General features: G+C 45.7%; 1 protein-coding gene across 1 annotated transcript in view; it reads left to right on the top strand.

Annotated features, from left to right (window-relative positions):
• The first annotated feature begins 866 nt into the window (after positions 1–866).
• NID1 (nidogen 1) overlaps positions 867–22,643 on the top strand; it is an 88,342-nt gene continuing 66,565 nt past the window's right edge. The window contains exons 1-3 of the mRNA XM_032136852.2: positions 867–1,102; positions 16,687–16,986; positions 19,928–20,154. Of these exons, the coding sequence (XP_031992743.1) occupies positions 878–1,102; positions 16,687–16,986; positions 19,928–20,154 (752 nt within the window). The 5' untranslated portion in view covers positions 867–877. The remainder of the gene's footprint in view (positions 1,103–16,686; positions 16,987–19,927; positions 20,155–22,643) is intronic.

The following is a 22,643-nucleotide window of genomic DNA, read 5'->3' as shown; positions in this document are numbered from 1 at the left end:
CGAATTCAAATTCCTAAATTTGTGATTCAAGGCTGTGCTTCAACCGGTCCCTCCCCAAATCCTCTGCTGGGGGATGGTGCCCTGAATCCACCCTGCTCGGTCCTCCACCTCCCTTCTCTGCCGCCGGATGACATCCCATTCCTTCCAGAGGACCCGGGTTGATTCCCACTGTCCCACCTGCAGCTTTCCCCGCCAGTTTTTCTAGCCCTAATGTCCTTGATGACTTGGGGCCCCCACCTGACACTGGCTTGTGTTGTACGCTGGTGACTTTGCCTCGGAGGGTGGGACCCCGTTTGCTGGCGAACTTCCACAGTAGAGAGCACAGGATCAGGCACTCAAAAAACGCGCAGTGAATGGGTGGATGATCACATGAACGTGCTGGTGGCTCGGTCCCTTGGCTCATTCCCAGCTGCCACCCCGTCTTCCTACCAGGGTCAAGCGAATTGGACCCCGGACGCGGCCGAGCGGCAACGGGGTGGGCGCAGTTCCTGAATCCAGAGCGTTTCCACGTCGCCGGCTCTCCACGACCCAACCCTAATCGGAGGACCACGGTGCAGGTCCCGCGCTCTGCTCCCCCTCCCGGAGGGGCCGTTCGGTGGGAGTCGGGCTGGTTTCGAGAATAGCAGGCAGCTGCGCCCTCGGCGGGAGGTTCGGCTTCGCCCCTCGCCCTCCCCCTCGCGGCCATTGGGCTGCCCCGCGGCGCGCCTGCTGGACGGGGCGGGGCCCTCCCCTCTCCCCTCCGCTCCCCTCCCCTATTTCCCGGGGTGGGAACGCCGGGAGGCGGGAGGCGAGGGGGCTGCCAGGGGCGTCCGGTTACATCCCCGCCTTCTTCTGCCCTGGCCGCGGGACCGGGTTTGCGGGACCGCAGTTCGGGAACATGCTGGCCTCGAGCAGCCGGATCCGGGCTGCGTGGACGCGGGCGCTGCTGCTGCCGCTGCTGCTGGCGGGGCCTGGGGGCTGCCTGAGCCGCCAGGAGCTCTTCCCCTTCGGCCCCGGACAGGGGGACCTGGAGCTGGAGAACGGGGACGACCTCGTCTCCCCTGCCCTGGAGCTGAGTGGGGCGCTCCGCTTCTACGACAGATCCGACATCGACTCAGTCTACGTGAGTGAGCCCCGGGAGGGCGGGCGAGGGGCTGCAAGGCGCGGCTGGCCGGGGGCGCCGGTGGAGCCGGACGGACGTGGGCGTTGCAGACGGGGACCAGGACCCGCTGGCCGCCGGGGCATCGGGCACGGCGCAGGGTCTCCCGCCTCTGCAGGGTCCGCGAAGGTCTCTCCGACCCGGTCCCTGCCAACCGAAGAGCGGGTCGCGGGATCTGGGTGGCTCCGCGCGCCCCCGGCCGTGACCCCGTCACCCCGGGACCCCGCGGAGCTTCCTCCCCGGCAGCTGTGGGCTGCATCGCCTCAGGGAGGTCAGTCCGCGTCCCCCGGTTGTCCAGTCCCTTCAGGGCTAGGACCCGGCCGGTCCCAAGTGGAGCCAGGTTCTCGCGTGGAACCTCCACAGGGCAAGAGCTGGAGCTGGGTCGCAGCCGGCACACGGGCCCCAGGACTCTTGTGGCTGCGGGAGAGTTTCGCCGGCAGCCTCCTGTATTTGTGTGTGGACTCCGGATGTGTCTTGGCAGTGATGCTGCTTTCCAGTTGGGCTCGTTTCAGAGTCCAGAGTCCAGAGCGGGAAACATAGGGCTCCCAGTGATCCAATTTCCTGTGGCCAGGCATTGTCACCACGGAGGCCCCAAACGAGGAGCGGGACCAGATGACCTACAGCTCCCTGGAGCCTCCCCGGGACTGGCCGGGCCTGGGGGCGCTGTCAACTTGTTGAAGTCCTTTCGTGCCTCTGCCTTCCTCGACCGCGCACCATGTGGATTTCATATAAGGCTTGTGTGCATTCCAGAAGTGTGGGGGGTTGCAGGGGGGAAGGGGGTTGGAACTGCAAACGCAGCGGCTGCAGCCTGTCCTGCCCGTGAAATGGCTATGCTCCCGATCTGGCCTGGGGACACTGCGCCTTAGACAACACTCACGTGGAACTTGTAAGCTTTGCCTAAAACGAATGAGCCCTTCAAGTCTGGATCCACAAAGAGCCTTCCCCCTTGTTGGTTGACTGCCCTGGCCCCTTTGGACACTGGTGAAGCCTGTAGATCCCTTTTCAGTATAACGCTTTTATTTTAGTTTTTAGAGAGACGAGGTCTTGCTCTGTTGCCCAGGCTGGGTGCAGTGGCGCAATCTTGGGTCACTGCAGCCTCCAACTCCTTGGCTCAAGCTGTCCTCTGGCCTCAGCCTCCTGAGTAGCTGGGACCACAGGCGAGTGCCACCACCCTGGGCAGTATAAAGTTTTAAATGCATAAAATAAAATCCACAAGATGACCAAGGAAGGCAATTATGTTGAAATACAGATCAAAATATTAAAAAAACACACATCTTATGCTCTTATGTACTATATATGCTTATATGCTTACTTTTTCTTTTTCTTTTTTTTTTTTTCTGAGACAGAGTCTCTCTCTATCCCCCAGGCTGGAGTTTAGTGGCACAATCTCAGCTCACTGCAACCTCCACCTCCTGGGTTCAAGTGATTCTCCTGCCTCAGCCTCCTGAGTAGCTGGGATTACAGATGACTGCCACCACGCTTGGCTAATTTTTGTATTTTAAGCAGAGACATGGTTTCACCATGTTGGCCAGGCTAGTCTTGAACTCCTGACCTCAGATGATCTGCCTGCCTCAGCCTCCCAAAGTGCTGGGATTACAGGCGTGAGCCACCATGCCTGGCCCAATATATGCTTACTTTTTTTTTTTTTTTTTTGAGATGAAGTCTCACTCTGTTGCCCAAGCTGGAGTGCAGTGGCGAGATCTTGGCTCACTGTAATCTCCACCTCCCAGGTTCAAGTGATTCTCCTGCCTCAGCCTCCTGAGTAGGTGGGACTGTAGGCACGCACCACCATGCCTGGCCAATTTTTGTATTTTTAGTATAGATGAGATTTCACCATGTTGACCAGGCTGGTCTTGAACTCCTGATCTTGTGATCCACCCACCTCGGCCTCCCAAAGTGCTGGGATTACAGGCATGAGCCACCACGCCTGGCCTATATGCTTACTTTTAACAACATTAAATAACAAGGTGTAGCAGTGGATCCAAGGGCAATTCAGGTAACGATTGAACTTTGAAGATCATGAGCAATATTCTGAGACACATGCAGCAACTATGATATGATATGAAAAGATCTGTGACTTCTATTAGTGACTGCTTTGTTGCCTGCATTCATAATTAAAGGAAATGCTAAATATCAGTTTTTGGTTTTTTTTTTTTTTTTTTTGAGACAGAGTCTTGCTCTGTTGCCTGGGCTGGAGTGCAGTGGCTCAATCTTGGCTCACCACAACCTCCGCCTCCCAGGTTCAAGAGATTCTCCTGCCTCAGCCTCCTGAGTTGCTGGGATTCCAGGCGCGCACCACCATGCCTGGCTAATTTTGTATTTTTAGTAGAGGCGGGGTTTCTCCATGTTGATCAGGCTGGTCTCTAACTCCTGACCTCAGGTGATCTGCCCACCTCGGCCTCCCAAAATGTTGGGATTACAGGCGTGAGCCACCTTGCCTGGCCATTAGAGATTTGTAAGTAGATGGCTGACACAATTTAACTTTAAAAGATTATCATTTTCTTCAACAAATAAATGGCATGGTGGGGAAAAAGAAGGAGGGAGACCTGGTGTGGATCAAAAGAGACTTCAGAGGCTTGCTGACCAAATGCAAGTGAGGACTTTGTTTCAGCCTGATTAAGACAAATCGGCCATAAAAAGGTGTCTTTGAGACAAACTGCATTTCTAGAAGAGGTATACGTGCAAATGTGTGGATATAAGTTTCATTTCTCTTGGGTATATACCTAGGACTGGAATTCCTGGGTCATATGGTAACTCTATGTTTAATATTTTGAGGAACTGTCAAAGTGTTTTCCAAAGCAACAGCACCATCTGACATTCCCACCAACAATATATGAGGGTTCCGATTTCTCGACATCCTCACCAACATTTCTTATTTCTGACTTTTTGATTTATGGCCATCCTAGTGGGTGTGAAGTGCTGTGTTGTGAATCTGATTTGCATCTCTCTGATGGCTAATGACATCGAGAATCTTTTCATGTACTCATTGGCCATTTGTGTTTCTTCTTTGGAGAAATGCCTGTTCAAATCCTTTGGTCATTAAAAAAAAAAAAATCGTTGTTTTTTTTTTAATTGTTGAGAAGGGCATCATCTTTCAACAAGAATACTTCATAAATGAGACCAGCCTGGCTAACATGGTGGAACCTCATCTCTACTAAAAATACAAAAACCAGCCAGGTGTGGTGGCGTGCACCTGTAATCTCAGCTACTCAGGAGGCTGAGGCAGGAGAATCTCTTGAGCCTGGGAGGTGAAGGTTGCAGTCCAATGCAACCTCTGAAAAAGTCAGCTTTTTCAGACTGAGACTCTGTCTCAAAAAAAAAAAAAAAAGAGAGAGAGAGAAGAATCGTTCATAAATGAAGCTGTATTTTTCACATTGGATAACATTAGCAGGCAAGTAATATCTGATATATATTGCTTGGCTTGCCACACTAAGATTAATACCTGGTGTTAAGGAGATTACAGCAAGGTCATGCCTGTGAAGTTATATTTTTCCCCAGGTGAGCAGCAACTGACCTATGGGGTAACACTCACTTTGGCCTTATCATCTATTTCCTTGCCCACCAACCTTTCACCTAACGGTTTTAGCATCTATTAATGATCTTTGCCTAAAACAGTGATTAAATTAAAGGTTGCAGGATGCTGTTTTATTTTGTTTTGCTGGTTGCTTGTTTCTGTCATTCTTTCTGCATTTATTAGCTGGCATATTCTGTAAGGAGCTTTTCCTCATCAACCATGACCTTTGGGTAACACTGATATACTGTTCCTTCTGAAAGGCAGATAACTGCTTAACTCTTTTCCTGTAATTTTTTATGTTTAAGTTAAGGAATTTGTGTAATACAGTACTAGGCTCCAATTGCCACAGGTAAACTTCTGATATCTATATTCAGGTTGTTAAGGAGAAACGTGTCTCCCCAGAGACTGGGGGTCTCACACCCCAAGGCCCTTGGTGTTGCATCCTCGAGGGCTACTTCTTTGATAGACAACCCGTAGTTAAAATTTAAAGAACCCAACAATTTTTTTTTTTTTTTTGCCAGTCAAATTTAGCCTGGGGGGTTGTATATCAACTTTAGTGATACTAATGCTAATAAGTTCTGATAACCCACTACCATCGGAAAAGCCCCAATCATTTTTAAATGTTGGAAAGTAATCTCAGGTAGAAATTTTCTGCAGAAGAGAGGGGTAACTGATCCAAAGTCACTTGGACATTAACTGGATTAAGTTGAAAATGTTGACTCGTTTCTATTACCCTTGTGTCAGAGGAATGTGAACCGAGCAACTCCATCTTGAACAGGCGCTGGGTAAAATGAGGCTGAGACCTACTGGACTGCATTCCCTGATGGTTAAGGCCTTCTAAGTCAAAGGATGAGATAGGAGGTCAGCACAAGAAACAGGTCACGAAGACCTTCCTGATAAAACAGCTTGCGGTAAAGAAGCCCGCCAAAAACCTATCAGAACCTAGATGGCGATGAGAGTGACCTCTGGTCATCCTCACTACTACACTCCCACCAGCACCATGACAGTTTACAAATGCCATGGCAACGTCAGAAAGTTAACCTATATGGTCTAAAAATGGGAGGCATGAATAATCCACCCCTTGTTTAACATATCATCAAGAAATAGCCATGAAAATGGGCTACTAGCAGCCCTTCGGGCTGCTCTGTCTATGGAGTAACGATTTTTTTTTTTTTTTTTTTTTGAGACTGAGTCTCACTCTGTCACCAGGCTGGAGTGCAGTGGCACGATGTCGGCTCACTGCAACCTCCGCCTCCTGGGTTCAAGCGATTCTTCTACCTCAGCCTCCCAAGTAGCTGGGACTACAGGCACATGCCACCAAGCCCAGCTAATTTTTGTATTTTTAGTAGAGACGGGGTTTCACCATGTTGGCCAGGATGGTCTCGATCTGTTGACCTCATGATCCACCTGTCTCGGCCTCCCAAAGTGCTGGGATTACAGGCGTGAGCCACCGCGCCCGGCTGCTGTTCTTTATTCCTTTACTTTCTTAATAAACTTGTTTCACTTTATGGACTTACCCTGAATTCTTTCTTGTGCAAGATCCAAGAACCCTTTCTAAGGGTCTGGATCAGAACCCCTTTCCAGTAATCCTTAGATTGTCCCTAAGCTTTATTTACTAATCCTTTTGTTTCTATTTCTATTTCATGCCAGAGTCATTTCTTCTGTGGGGTTAATGGGGATCACTTGCAATTTGGACTTGGAGTTTTGTTCTGGCACTTCTAGTGTTTGATCTTAGGCAAGTTGTATAAACTGAAACTCATTTTTTCTCAAATGAAGAATGAACATGATATTAATGTTTACTAGGTTTAATGAGATAACTAAAGTAAAAACGCTTTGTAAAATGTAAAGCACCTTGCAAACGGATTAGGCTCCAGGTCCACTTGTGGGCTCTAGGCTGAAATTAATCCGTCTCCACCTTGATTGTGTCCCGGACTTGCCTATTTTCTGGACTTCCTTTTTGTGTTTTACTTTTTTTTTAGACTCATTTTGTTTTCCAGCTTTTTGTAGCCGCCCAGTCACTAACTTTGAAGCCATCCCAAAAAACATTGCAACTTGCATGACTTTTGCCCCCAGTGTCTCTAAACTAGGCAGCCAAGTGTAACAGAAAGAGCACGGGCTATGGACTCCAGCAGATGTGTGTTCCGATCTTGGTTCCATCACTTGCTGGCTGTGTGACATTAAAGCTAAATTAAAATCTCTTGTCATTTCCTTGTCTGTTTCAAGTATGCGAAAAGAGGGATGGTTGTACTAAATGCCTGTCGTATGAAATTTTAAAAGATAAAAAGAGCCTTAGTAAAGGACCTCAACATTAGGTGACAGCCCATGTTTGCTGCATTTCCACCCTTTATGTTAAATTATTTTAAGTTCCCGCTGCCTCTCACCCATGGAGTTTGCTTTTGCAAGTTTCACTGTCTTCTCAGTACAGCGACTTGTATTTGTAAAAGGACGCTGTTTGTTTCTTATTTGTTTCTACCTCAAGTATTCTCTAAACACACATGTTTTTGAGAAGGCTCCCCCCAGACTATTACAGGCCACTTTCTGCCCTGGGGACTGTTACTAGGCTCATCGAAGCCCCCCACAAATGGCTGTTGTTTCACTTTTTCAGGGAGTATTTGGACATAAGAAATCTAACATAAATTTTATATTTATTGAGCATCTGCATATAGACTTTCTCCAGTGATTCATGCTGTCTGAAAGTTCACGTTAAAGATGAAATGAGACAGGAAGTGCTTTCTAAGATGGGAAACACCCTCCCATTAGAAGTCAGGTGCTCTGTCCATCCCCTTCTTGTCAGTTGGGTTGAAACAATTGTACATAAGTGGTTCCAGCTGTTACCCATGTGGTGCTTGGCATTTTCACCCTGGGTTTTTTTGTGATCTAATTGACATGCTCTGCCCTAGGGCAGCTGGATGAAAAGCCGTATTGTTTGTTGTGTTTCTTGGGGTGAGTGGGAAGACATGGTTCTGCAAAGGGGCATGCAGTTTTACTAGCCGCATAGTGAGCTGAAGTTTGACTTTGCTAAAGGAACTTTTTCCCAGTGTGAACTGATGTTGTAAGCAGTGTTTCAGGGAAATCGTTACATTGCTCAACATGCTAGAGATAGCTGTTTTTCAGTAAAGAAGTTTTTACTCCTTAATGCAAATTCACAAAGAACCTCACCTAGGCAATATTTGATTACCTTAAGTTACCTTAAGATGATAGTATTACATTATTATCATCAGCAGCACTCTCAGTGATTCAGATGGGCTTTCTCAGAAATGCATTCACCCCCTGAGGGTTTTGCGATATGCTCGATACAGCAAGGAACGTGCTGCTGCCATTGGGAGTCAGGATCCCTAAGTGAGGGGTCAAGATGCCAACTGCAAACTTAGAGAGAGGGGCAGACAGAAAGAAACATATGATAAACCCTGGTTGGGAGGTCAGAAAGCCTTCACAAGGGAAAATGAGACTTTGCCAAGCACATGAGCTGAGAATTATCAAGAAGGTTTTTCGAGGAGGTTTTCTTTTTCTTTTTCTTTTCTTTTCTTTTTTTTTCTTTCCTTTCTCTCTCTCTCTCTTTTTCTTTCTTTCCTTCTTTCTTTCAGTCTTACTCTGTTGCCCAGGCTGGAGTGCAGTGGCGAGATTTCGGCTCACTGCACCCTCAGCCTCCTGAGTAGCTGGGATTACAGGTGTGCACGACCACGCCTGGCTAATTTTTGTAATTTTAGTAGAGACGGAGTTTCACCACGTTGGCCAGGCTGGGCTCAAACTCCCGACCTCAGGTGATCCACCCACCTCAGCCTCCCAGAGTGCTGGGATTACAGGCGTGAGTCACCACGCCCAGCTGAGGAGGTTTTCAAGAAGGAGGGAATCATAGATCCAAAAGCATGTAGTGTTAACTAGGAGAGACTCCATGGAGAGTTTGGAGAATTAAAAGCAATCTAAAATTTTTTGCTGGCACATTTCTCCTCTAGCCTTTTACTCACCAAACTTCATAAAAACTAAAGTGCGATCCCATAATCCATGTACTTTTTTGAGACGGATTCTCTCTCTGTCGCCCAGGCTGGAGTGCAGTGGTGTAATCTCGGCTCACTGCAACCTCCACCTCCCGGGTTCAAGCGATTCTCCTGCCTCGGCCTCCTGAGTAGCTGGGATTACAGGCACCCACAACCACGCCTGGCTAGTTTTTGTATTTTTAGTAGAGACAGGATTTCACCATATTGGTCAGGCTGTCTCAAACTCGGCACCCACAACCACGCCTGGCTAGTTGTTGTATTTTTAGTAGAGACAGGATTTCACCATATTGGTCAGGCTGTCTCAAACTCCTGATCTCAGGTAATCCACCTGCCTTGGCCTCCCAAAGTGCTGGGATTACAGGCATGAGCCACCGTGCCTGGCCCCGTGTATGTTTTAAACTAGTACAAATGTAGTGAACAGAAAGTGATACTGGTGACTGCTGTGCAATACTTAGGCTTCATGTTTTTTGTTTTTTCCTGGACTCAGGGCACTGTATGGGGTGCCTTAGGCTCTGTAACTTTTGATTAGTTTTAATTACAAAATCTGCTTTTACCAGCACCACCTTCTGCTCATTAATGTGGTCTAATGTGCCCAGTGCAACTAACACTCCTGTGTCCCTGGGAGGGGAGTGGCAGTGGTAGGAAAGTCTGGGGAGGGAAGAAATTCAAAGACCATGAGGGGTGGATGTAGAGAGTGGAATGGTGGTTACCAGAGGCTGGGAAGGGTAGGGTATGGGATGAAAAGAGGTTGGTTAATGGGTACAAACATACAGTTTGATAGAAGGAATAAGTTCTAGTGTTTGATGGCAGAGTAGAGTGACTGTAGTTAACCAATATTGTATATTTCAAAATAGTTAGAAAGGAAGATTTGAAATGTTCCCAATGCAAAGAAATGATAAATGTTTGAGATGGTGAATTTCCTAATTATCCTGATTTGATCATTACACATTGTATGTATGCATGTATCAAAATATATACTCCACATGTACCCCATAAATATGTACAAATATGATACATCAATACAAATAAAATAATAAAATGGATCTTCACCAACACAAAAAGGACAGTGAAGGAGTCTCTCTTCTTCATTTTTGCTTTTGTTGCTTGTGCTTTTGGTGTCATGTCCAAAATGTTATTGTCAAGATCAATGTCAAGGAGCTTTTTCCTTATTGTTTTCTTCTAGGAGTTTTATAGTTTCAGGTCTTACATTTAATTCTTCAATCCATGGTGAGTTAATTTCTATGAGTGCTATAAAATAGGGGTCCATTTTCATTCTTTGGCAGGAGGATATCCAATTTTCCCAGCCCTGTTTATTCGAGAGACTACCTTTTCTCCTTGTGTGTTCTTGGTGGCCTTGTCAAACGCTAGTTGACCGTAAATGTGTGGGTTCATCTCTGGGCTCTCAGTTCTGTCCCGTTGATCTATCACAGCTATCTGTGATAGCTTTGCTAACCAACTTGATTGTGCTATTCATTTCAGAACATATATCTGTATCAAATCACGTTGTACACCCTAAACTTATACACTTTTGTTTGTCAGTTATACCTCAATAAACCTGGAAAAACAAAACCAAACAAAAACAAGGACAATGAGCCACAGGCCCTACTGACAGAGAACGTTAGTCTTGGCTTATCTGTTAGAGCCATTTGCCTTTCTTTGCTGAACTTCAGATCAATCAGGTTTGTTACATGTTTTTTTTTTTTTTTTCTATTTTTATTTTTTGAGATGGAGTCTCACTCTGTTACCCAGGCTGGAGTGCAGTGGCATAATCTTGACTCACTGCAACCTCCACCCCCTGGATTCAAGTGATTCTCATGCCTCAGCCTCCCCAGTGGCTAGAATTACAGGTGTGATTAGCCACCGCACCAGACCTGTTATACGTTTTTTAAAAATAAACTTTTATTATGAAAAATTTCAAATATACTCAAAAATATAATGAACTCCCTTGTATCCATTACCAGCTCCAACAAGTACCAATTTGAGACTAATCTTCTTTCATTGATGTCCTCACTTATGCCTGATGTTCCCTCCCCATCCCCAAACTGAATTATTTTTAAGCAAATCCCAAATATTTTATCTTTCTGTAAATGTTTCAGAATGTACCTCAAAAGAAAAGACTCTTTAGGCTGAGCACAGTGGCTCATACCTGTAATCCTAGCACTTTGGGAGGCCAAGGCGGGTGGATCGCTTGAGCTCAGGAGTTCCAGACCAGCCTGGCCAACATGGTGAAACCCTGTCTCCACTAAAAATACACAAATTAGCCAGCCGTGGTGGCACACACCTGTAGTCCCAGCTACTCGGGAGGCTGAGGCAGGAGAATCGCTTGAACCCAGGGGGTAGAGATTGCAGTGAGCCAAGACTGCACCACTGCACTCCAGCCTGGGTAACAGAGTGAGACTCTGTCTCAAAAAAAAAAAAAAAAGATTCTTTAAAAAAACAAAATAGTAAAATCATGATCATACTTTTAAGAAATGATAATTCCTTAATATTGTCCAATATGCAAATGGTTTCATGAAATGTTTCATTTTGCTTTTCAGTTGTTTGGTTTAAATCAGGGCCCAGACAAAGCCGACACATTGTATTTGGTAGATGTGTCTCTTAGGACTTTTGTTTTGAGATGGAGTTTTGCTCTTGTAGCCCAGGCTGGAGGGCAACGACGTGGTCTCGGCTCACTGCAACCTCCGCCTCCTGGGTTCAAGTGATTCTCCTGCCTCAGCCTCCCAAGTAGCTGGGATTACAGGCACCTGCTAACACACCAAGCTAATTTTTGTAATTTTACTGGAGACAGGGTTTCACCATGTTGGCCAGGCTGCTCTTGAACTCCTGACCACAGTGATCTGCCTGCCTTTGCCTTCCAAAGTACTGGGATTATAGGAGCAAGGCACCTTGTCTAACTGTCTCTTAGAACTTTTAAAATCTACAGATCTTCCCCCAACCCCCAGCTCTTTTTTTTTCTTTAAAATTTATTTGTTCAAGAAACTAGGTATTTCTTCATTTTAGTGTTTTATATTCTGGATTTTGCTGATTGCATCCCATTGTGTCCATTGGCATGTTCTTCTGTCTCCTGTATTTCCTGTAAACTGGCGGTTAGATCTGGAGACATGACTGAATTCAAGTTATGCACTTTTTATTTTAGTAATTGGCATTTTACTCCACTGGCAAGAATGGTAGTAATGCACAGTTCTCTGACCCTTCATATCACTTACAACTAAGCTCACCCTCAGGCCTTATTTCTAAAATAACCTGGGCGCACAGGTCTTATCCTGCTTTGAACCTGCCTGTCCGCTATGTTGGAGGAAGTCAAGAAGTGAGGAGACTTGTATGTATCAGACCATGTGCAAGCTCTGGAACTACTGTGGTGACCAAGACAAACGGAGTCCCTGACCCTGAAGAAATGACCACATAGCGGGTAGAGAAGCCAGAACCTACAAATAGGCAGGAAGAAGACATATCAGGGGCTGGGGGTGTGAGGGAAGGGAGAAAGGAGTGAGTGGAAGGAGCTTCCACTGGACAGGATGCCAGGAAGCTCTCTGAGAAGGCACTATTTCAGCTGAGGAATAAGGATAAGAAGGGCCAGTCATGTGACTAAGGCGGTGGTGGGGTTGGGCAGGGGCGTGCTGGTGGTAGCTGAGATGGAGAAAGTGCCATATACAGTAACTTCTCACTTAACATTGTGGATAGGTTCTTGGATACTGTGGCTTTAAGCTAAAAATGCATAACTAAACCGATTTGACTGTCGGGTAATTGACAGAAACAACATTTAAGTTCCTATGGCTTATTTCTGGTCAGAAACACATCACCAAACTTCCCATGAAGCCCAAAACACTTCTAGTATTAAACACTGAAATAAATAAATGTGAGCTATACATACATTTAAGATGAATAAAAACAACCAAGATATTATTTACCCAATTTTTGATGAATCAGTGAATAATGGAGGTCATGGTGGTAGTGGGTTCAATCAAGGAAGAAATGTTTGCAAAGCAACATTGTCAACTTTTCTGACCCACGAAGTTCAAAAACAAACAATCACAAATCCGGCAGCTTGCTGAGTACTTTCGTTGGTGTATAATTTATTGGTGCATAGTTTATTGGTGTGCATTTGGGTGATTACTCATACTTGACGCATTTTCATTCTGTGATAATTTGTATTCATTCATTCATTCATTCATTTTCCAGCTGCTTATTCTAGTTCAGAGAGGAGGGTGGCCGGAGCCCATCCCAGCAGCTAGTGTGCCAGGCAGGGGCCACCCTGGACAGGATGCTGTCCTATCGCAAGGGGGCTCCCATACACCCACACTCACAGTTCACCCGACTTTGGCATAGCTTTGGGATGTGGAAGGAAACCAGACTACTCAGAGAAAAGCCATGCAGACATGGGGAGAACATGGACACTCCACACAGACGGTGGCTCCAGCCGGGAATAGATTTTTTTTTTCTCATCAACGTTATACCAAAACAACGTTGAATGCAATGAAGTTATTTGAGGACCTGCTGTAGTTGGAGACAGGACATGCAGCGTGGGTGGTGAGAAAGAGGAAGGAACCAGGACCCACTTCCAGGTTTCCTGGCTTCACCAATTGAGCAAATATTGGTGATGGCCTGGGCATCAGTGGTCACATGGGCCCAAGGACTCCCTAGCCCAGTCCCCTTGGGGATTGTGCCTGAGTCTGTGCCTCCTCCTGCCTGAGTGCCTGTGTCCTTTCCCTTTTTGCTCCCTGCCCTTCTGCTGTTGAATTGCCCAATGGTACTTTCAAAAGATGGAGAAAAGGAACAAGGCTGATAGGAGCATCGTGCATTTGACAGACTTTGCAAAATGAGACTTGCACCCAAGTGGACGGGAATATTGTTCATCAGCTTTGCTATTAACTATTACTTCCAGGAAAAAGAAGTTTACAGGGGAGAAATTTAAAGCTAAGAATCCAGTGAAACTTCTGGCTGTTCTGCACATTACATTTATCTTTGAAGTCATCTTTCTTCATTATCACAGACGATCGAGCTGAATGTTCAGTAAAATTAGCTGAAAAATAATTTTCCAATGAAAATACTAATGAGGGTTATATGACCGTTGTCCAAAGCATTTGCAGTGCTGCATGACACTTGTCTAAAAACCTGACTCTTAAAACAATCCTTGTGAAAATAGAAATATTCCCATGCCTAGATTCCAAATAGTAAAAGACACTGAGAGGGTTTTCAAAATTAATGTACTGATTTAAATTTCACTGGAAAACAGCTTTTTAAAACTAAATTGTCTGGACGTGGCCTCCCTGTGATCACTTCCAACTGCTCACTGCCAACTTCTGGCGGCTTGAGAGAGTGAGCCGTTTCCCACGCTCCCACACGGTAGCTCCCTGGGATGCTTGTGCTGGGAGATGTTTGGGTCCCTGGAAGGGAGACAAAGGGACCGGCTGGAAGAAGCCCCTTGTCTGACTCCCTTCTCCGCAGCTTGCCAGTATCTTCTAGAAAAGCCTTGCTGGTGCCAGGTGATGATGGAAAATACGTCACCCAAAGAGTTAATAGCTCATAACATGTGGTTAAAAGAGAATGTTTTGTTAAGTCTGCGTTTCACTCCCAGAGCTCTGGTTCCAATCCTCACCGGGGCACCAATCGGTTCTGTACATTGAAGCTTTTTATTAATAGCAAGTTTTTGGCATATTGAGAGTTTGGTCTTTAGTTCCTCTCTTTTTTTCTGCCCCTGCCCTCTCCTCTAGTAATGATGTGTGAAGTGACTGAGGGATAAGACTCTGGGAGGAGGAGGGAGGGGAGGGGGAGGGGAAGGGGGAGGGGCAGGAGGATGGAAATAAGTGACCTGGAAAATCCACTGGCCTTCTAACAACTGAGGGTTGCTATTCTGGATTCGTGCTTTTCCAATCTGCAGCCCTTAAAGAGCAAAATAAAGTGCCATTTGCAAAATCTCTCCCTTTTGATTAGGGAAACTTTTTCTTTTTTCTTTTTTTTTTTGAGACAATCTTGCTCTGTTGCCCAGGCTGGAATGCATCAGTGCAATCTCGGCTCACTGCAGCCTCCGCCTCTTGGGCTCAAGTGATTCTCCTGCCTCAGTCTCCCAAGTAGCTGAGACTGCAGACACTCGCCACCACGCCCAGCTAATTATTTTTTTGTATTTTTAGTAGAGACAGGGTTTTACCATATGGGCCAGGCTGGTCTCGAACTCCTGGCCTCAAGTGATCCACCCACCTCCACTTCCCAAAGTGTTGGGATTACAGGCATGAGCCACCGCACCCAGCTAGGGAATTTTTTCTTTCAATTCACAGATTATCTAAGGAAAACTATCACTGGCTTGGTCTTCCATGTCATCAGTGTATTGTGCACTAACAAGAAAGTGAGCGAGTGTTAGACCTCATTGGTGAGCCTGAGTGCCCCCACTCCAAGGAGCTGTTTGCCATAGTATCTCAGGGGCCCTCTTCCCATTTTCCCAAGGAGCATGGGTTTTAGCTGAGTAAGAACAGTGATATCTTTTTTTTTTTTTGAAACGGAATTTCTCTCTTGTTGCCCAGGCTGGAGCGCAATGCGCAATCTTGGCTCACTGCAAACTCCGCCTCCCAGGCTCAAGCGATTCTCCTGCCTCGGCCTCCCGAATAGCTGGGATTACAGGTGTGCGCCACCAAGCCTGGCTAATTTTGTATTTTTATTAGAGACAGGGTTTTGCCATGTTGGTCAGGCTGGTCTCGAACTCCTGACCTCAGGTGATCCACCTGCCTCAGCCTCCCAAAGTGCTGGGATTACAGGTGTGAGCCACCACACCTGGCCAGTGATATCTTTTAATAGGCAGTTATAACTGATTTCAAGAAGGCAATTCATGAAGTAGTTAAAAGGACTGATTTTGGAAAAGGACCAATTTTGGAGTCAGACTCCGTGGGTTCAAATCCCAGTGTTGCCACTTATTACTTGGTAACTTTGGACACATTGATGAATTTGCCTAATTTTCGCCATCAGAAAAATATGGATATCAGTAGTACTTAGTCTTTTTTTTTTTTTTCCTGAGACAGAGTGTTGCTCTGTTGCCCAGGCTGGAGCGCAATGGTGCGATCTCGGCTCACTGCAACCTCCACCTCCTGGGTTCAAGTGATTCTCCTGCCTCAGCCTCCCGAGTAGCTGGGAATACAGGTGCCCGCCACCACGCCCAGCTAATTTTTGAATTTTTAGTAGAGACGGTGTTTCACCATGTTGGCCAGGCTGGTCTTAAACTCCTGACCTCGTGATCTGCCCACCTCGGCCTCCCAAAGTGCTGGGATTACAGGCATGAGCCACCGCTCCCGGTCAGTAGTACCTAGTTTTAAGAGGTTCTTCTGAGCATTAGATGTTAGTAAAATGCCTGCAACATGGTGAATATTCAATAAATATTAGCTATTATCCTGACACATTAAACTATTCAAAATAATTAGTGATACCATAATGCCCCATACAGATTTGCTTCTTGACATCATCTCTTTGTGTCAGTCCTTTCCCTTATCCTTCTGGATTGTGGGTTTCTTAAAAGGCGGGGGCTGGACCTTAACCATTTTTCTTTATTTTATTTTATTTTTTTTTTAGACAAGAGTTCACTCTGTCACCCAGGCTGGAGTGCACTGGTGTGATCATGGCTCACTGCAGCTTTGACCTCCCAGGGCTTAAGCCGTCCTCCCAGCTCAGCCTCCCAAGTAGCTGGGACTACAGGTCCGTGCTGCCAAGCCTGGCTAATTTTTGGTATTTTTGTGTGGAGATGGGATCTCACTTTGATGACCAGGCTCCTAACCATTTTTGTACGCACACCAATTAGCACTCCTGGTAGGGAGTGATTACTCCCTTTTTCGAGTAAATTCACTAGGATTTGAATAATGACTCCTGTTCTCTTTCCACACAGCCCATTTTGCCTAGAAAAGAATGCTGGAGTCTGCAGTTCGGGCTCGTATCTTTCTCAGATTCTGTTGTATTTTACATAGCATGGGTACTGGTGACAGTATTCTGGGAGAGGGTGGTCAGTTTTACTGAGAAAGGACCCGTTTCTGCATATTCCTTTTAACCCACTTGGTTTTGTACAGGTCACCACAAATGGCATCATTGCTACCAGTGAACCCCCGGCCAAAGAATCCCATCCCGGGCTCTTCCCACCAACATTCGGTGCAGTTGCCCCTTTCCTGGCGGACTTGGACACGACCGATGGCCTGGGGAAGGTTTATTATCGAGAAGACTTATCCCCCTCCATCACTCAGCGAGCAGCAGAGTGTGTCCACAGAGGGTTCCCGGAGATCTCTTTCCAACCTAGTAGTGCGGTGGTTGTCACTTGGGAATCCGTGGCCCCCTACCAAGGGCCCAGCAGGGACCCGGACCAGGAAGGCAAGGTAAGCACTCCTCCAGATCCAAGTGCAGGTAATCAGACACATGGGCTTCATACACTTTGGTCTCACGCTTTGTGCTGCTTTGACATGGGTTTTACACCATTGATAAAGACAGGAAATCCAAATCGAGATCTAGTAGGCTGGTTATTGCAGGTCCGAAACCTCCAAAAGCTTATCTGCAAGGTTGTATAACTCTACGTTACAATGACAAGTAGTCATAAAGAAAGCCAATTCCTGGTAAGACATGGCAAAGATAGGGTTGATAAATGGCATCCCCTGGCTGCTCTTACCTCAGGTGGCAGATAGTGGAAGGATAGTTTCTTTCTTCCGTCGCCCAGGCTGGAGTGCAGTGGTGCAATCTCGGCTCACTGCAAGCTTCGCCTCCCGGGTTCATGCCTTTCTCCTGTTTCAGCCTCCTGAGTAGCTGGGACTACAGGGCCCTGCCACCACGCCTGGCTAATGTGTTTTGTATTTTTAGTAGAGACAGGGTTTCACCATGTTAGCCAGGATGGTCTTGATCTCCTGACCTTGTGATCTGCCCTTCTCAGCCTGTGAAAGTGCTGGGATTACAGGCGTGAGCCACCATGCCTGGCCCTTTTTTTTTTTTTTTTTTTTTGAGATGGAGTCTTGCTCTGTTGCAGTGGCACAATCTCAGCTCACTTTAGCCAATTCTTGTGCCTCAGCCTCACGAGTAGCTGGGATTACAGGCATGGGCCACCACGCTGGCTTATTTTTGTATTTTTAGTAGAGACAGGGTTTCACCACATTGGCTAGGCTGGTCTTGAACTGCTGACCTCAAATGATCCACCCGCCTCAGCCTCCCAAAGTGCTGGGATTACAGGTGTGCGCCACCGAGACCGGCTGGAAGGATGGTTTCTGATTAGAGAAATTATTAATATGAAACGATAGGTTAAAATAACAAAGTACTCCTGAGGGATGCAAAGATAGAAAGGTAAAGTCCAGACTCTAGTCGGGGAGACAAGAATCATTTGGACCATGTGAGTGGTTCAAAACCCAAGTATTGTCATAACCCAGGGTTGGCCTCTCTGTGGGCACAGTCATCAGGGAGGGCTTGAAGGACCAGGCTGTGGAGCACGGACTTGCCCTTGAAGGAAGCAGGGTCTTTGAGTAGGTCAGGAACTCATTGCTGTCTACTGACTTTTTAGGACAGGCCTCGATTTTTCCCTTGGAAAAATAATTTCTCTCTACCTCTACCATAACTTCACTTTTATAGGATAATGAGGAAGAGAGAAACTTGAAGGGTCCCAAAACACTTCATATAAATGGGAGGTATTTCGGGCTGGTGGTTCCTAAAGTGTGTACCGCAAAACACCAGTCCTACAAGATAGTCCTTGAGGAAAAGGCCTTCTAGTTTGGGAAATGCTAAAACTGTATCTCCCTCTTGGTGAATCACCCTGAAAAGTCCTGCAGTCAGGAAACTTGCAACTTGCCTAATGCTGTTTTTTTTTTTTTTTTTTTTTTTTTTTTTCTGAGACAGAGTCTCACTCTGTCGCCCAGGCTGGGGTGCAGTGGTGCCATCGTGGCTCACTGCAATCTCCACTCCCTGGGTTCAAGCAATTCTCCTGCCTCAGCCTCCCAGGTAGCTGGGACTAAGGGCGTGAGCCACCATTCCGGCCTTGCCGAATATTGTTTAACTGAGCAATCTCCAAACCTGTGACCATACCTCTTCCCTTCCCCCACTCCAAAAAGGATGCATTACATCCCACAGAGCACACTTTGGGAAAGTCTTTTAGGGGCCTGCGTGACACATTTTGCTTGCCAACTGTTATCCATCTGAGTGCCAAACTTGAAAACAGCTTAAAGGTTAAATGTCTCAACTGCTCCCTTTCACTTGGGTGATAAATGCCCAACCCATTGGTATGGAGCCCTTGCCTGCCTCTTGGGCCTAAATCTGTTCCACCTCCACATACCCTTTGCAGCCGCTGTACCAAATTACAGGTAATTCCCTGAACTTGCCCTTGCTCTTATCTGCAGTATCTTGCACAGGCTGTCCTCTCTGCTTGGGACATCCTCTCCCTGACCCCCCTACAGGTGGCAGCTTCCTCCTGCTTGTTCATTCAGACCGGGACCTCCCGTGAGGCCTTGACCAACCACAGCCTCCTGGCATGGGACACACTCCCACCCCTCCCGGCATGGGACACACTCCCACCCCTCCTGGCATGGGACACTTCCTCTTACGGCTCCTGCAGCGCTTTGCAAATGTTTCGATTACAGAATCCAACCTCAGGTTTTGCAATGTTTTGTTCACATGTCAGCCTTCCCAAAGTGCTGGGATTACAGGCATGACCCACTGCGCCTGGCATGTGCCTGCTGTTTCATACATGACCTCATGTAGTCTTCCTCATTTCTGTGAAGGAGGTGGTTTTATCTCCATTTTACAGATGCAAACATTGAGGCTTAGGGAACTCAAGTATCACGCCCAGCGTCACATAATAATGAGTAGAGCAAAGATTTGGATCCAGGTCTGTTTTCTCCCAAATCTCATGTTTTTGTTTTTATTTTTTTTTTCTACTATATGGTGCTTGGGTTCAATAAATGTTTCTTAAATGATTGATGTGGTTGAATATGTTAACAGCCATGGAAACAAATTCTTTGGGTAAGAATTTCCTAAATTGCATGAGATTTTAGGCCACCATCTGGAGGTACCATCTGTATAATTTTTGGTTAACCTTAGGGCCACAGTTATGCAGAAGATATTTATGAATTAATCAGAAAATGTCATGTTGACGTAGCCTTAGGGATATTTCAGTGGAACTATCCCAGAGTCCTTGGTTCTTGCTACAAAAGTCCTTCTTTCAGAATAAGGTGAGACTATTGCCATCTCTTTACAGCACTGTATGCTTTATAGATAGTCTGGCAAATAACACATTTTAAGATCTATAGATATTTTTCCGAGTAACTGAATTTTAACTCATCTTCACAGAGAAATACGTTCCAGGCTGTTCTAGCCTCCTCTGATTCCAGCTCCTATGCCATTTTCCTTTATCCTGAAGATGGTCTGCAGTTCCATACGACATTCTCAAAGAAGGAAAACAACCAAGTTCCTGCCGTGGTTGCATTCAGTCAAGGTTCAGTGGGATTCTTATGGAAGAGCAATGGAGCTTATAATATATTTGCTAATGACAGAGAATCAATTGAAAATTTGGCCAAGTATGCTTTCTTTGTTCTTCAGTAGATTCTCCTCTTAATATTTTTTAATGTGGATAATGTAATGTGTATTATAGATCATTAACTAAAAATGTTCCTATGGATTTAAGTTTTGCATATAGTTTTTACATTATGAAATACTTTTTCTGAGGATCTTAAGGAAATGTATTTTTAGAATGAACAGATATCCTATTTTTTAGATATCATCCTCATGTGAAATAGTTTTTTTTTTCTTTTTTTTGAGACAGAGCCTTACTCTGTCGCCCAGGTTGGAGTGCAATGGCACGATCTCGACTCACTGCAACCTCTGCCTCCCAGGTTCAAGTGATTCTCTTGCCTCAGCTTCCCAAGTAGCTGGGATTACAGGTGTGTGCCACCATGCCCAGCTAATTTTTGTATTTTTAGTAGAGATGGGGTTTCACCATGTTGGCCAGGCTGGTCTTGAACTCCCACCCTCAGGTGATCTGCCCGCCTCAGCCTCCCAAAGTGCTGGGATTACAGGCATGAGGCGCCACGCCCGGCCTTAAAACAGTTTTTACCATTTTTGTCTATAAATACAGTTAGAAATAAGGGTTATTCAAATCTATCTCCTTCTTTGATCTCAAGGCTGAGAAAACCTTTTCCTTCACATTGACTAGGGGGAAAATTCTTACAACAGAAATAGTGCTCTCAGGCTATGTTGTAGAATTTGACAAAAGGGGGGAAGCCCAAATTGGTTTTTGAAAATTAAAACTTTTCCTCTCCCATTATTCTTTAAAAACTAAGAGTGAATCCCCTAAAACCACCTTTTAATTTTATATCATCAAATCCAGCTTGAATTCCTCTGCCCTTCACTTAGTGGTGTGCTGGTAAATGCTTAACAACTGGTTTTATGACGGCAGAGGAGCCCTGATTTATAGCATTTGCCTATTTCTGTGATGTAAATACTCCTATCACGACCAATTTCAAGTTATTAACATCATGTCACTCAATGAAGAGTTCAGAAAATATGCACCATTATATATATTCTCACCATAAAGAGCAATAGGTTTAATATATTTAATTTCAAGAGCATGGATAGTAGCAAAAGAATTAGAATATGATGAGTTTTGAATATTTTTTCCTTTTAAAAAATATAACTTGATTAATTGGAAGTGCATGTGATTTAATTGTTTAGAATGGCTATGTTTAATAACTGGCTTGCAAAATTCCTAAAATTTTAACAGCCAGCTCTCACAAGCTAGTACATATAAGCTCCCACACACCACTGTCTTTACTTGAGTCCCAGGCAGACAAATTGATTAGATGTCCTATTTATGCAGGACTTTTGTGATTTATCATCCCCACCCCAACCCATTGTTTTGCTCAGTATTTTCCATTGAGTAATGTATGTCCCCTCTGTCCATTGTATAATATAATCATTTCACGTAATTTCTGATAGGAGCACTTCCAATCACAGACACAGAAGAATGGCAAAAATGGTGGAGGAAGAAGTGGAGATTAGGAATATTATACTATATTTTATAATTATAAAATGCTTTTAGATTTCATATCTCATTTGCTTTTCACCATATCCTTTAAGCACCAAAGGTAAACTGAGACTAGTCCAAGATCCCACAGCCAATGGAGTTGGGATTTCTTTTTTTGTTGTTTTTGTTGTTATTTTGAGACGGAGTGTCACTCTGTCGCCCAGGCTGGAGTGCAGTGGCACGATCTTGGCTCACTGCAAGCTCTGCCTCCCGGGTTCATGCCATTCTCCTGCTTCAGCGTCCTGAGCAGCTGGGACTACAGGCGCCCACCACCACGCCTGGCTAATTTTTTGTATTTTTAGTAGAGACGGGGTTTCACCATGTTAGCCAGGATGGTCTTGATCTCCTGACCTCATGATCCGCCTGCCCCGGCCTCCCAAAGTGCTGGGATTATAGGCGTGAGCCACCACGCCCGGCCCTGGAGTTGGGATTTCTAAAAAACCATGTCTGCAATGTTTTCATTCACACTTCTGACACCAAATGGGTGGGTTTTTTTTTTCCCCACACCAACCAATTCTCTGCACACCAGCCGGGTGTCCTACACTTCAGTTCAATTCTAGCACTGGCGTTAGTGCAGACCCCATAGGTTAAGGGCTCAGTCCCACAGGACTGCCCCCACTTCAGATGCCAGTCCCAAGTCCTGTGTTTCCACCTGTACTTCTGAGAAACCAGCTATAAATGGAGGGTTTCATGACATGCTCCTCAGATTTGATAATTTGCTAGAATGGCTCACATAACACAGAAAAATGCTTTACTATTACCAGTTCATTCTAAAGGATACAACTCAGGATCGACCAAATGGAAGAGAGGCATAGGACAAGGTTTGGGGAAGGGCCAGGGTTTCCATGCCCTCTCTGAGTACACCACCCTTCCAGCACCTTGATGTGTTCAAGCCAGAAGCTCTCTGAACCCCACCATTTTAGGGTTTTTATTTCATAGGCATGGTTTTATTTCATAGGCCTGGTTGATTAAATCACTGATTGT

Source organism: Hylobates moloch, unplaced genomic scaffold, assembly GCF_009828535.3.
Source record: "Hylobates moloch isolate HMO894 unplaced genomic scaffold, HMol_V3 SCAFFOLD_18, whole genome shotgun sequence".
NCBI classification, from domain to species: domain Eukaryota; kingdom Metazoa; phylum Chordata; class Mammalia; order Primates; family Hylobatidae; genus Hylobates; species Hylobates moloch.
Note: the sequence above shows the minus strand (reverse complement) of the source record. Positions and strands in the feature narration are given on the sequence as shown.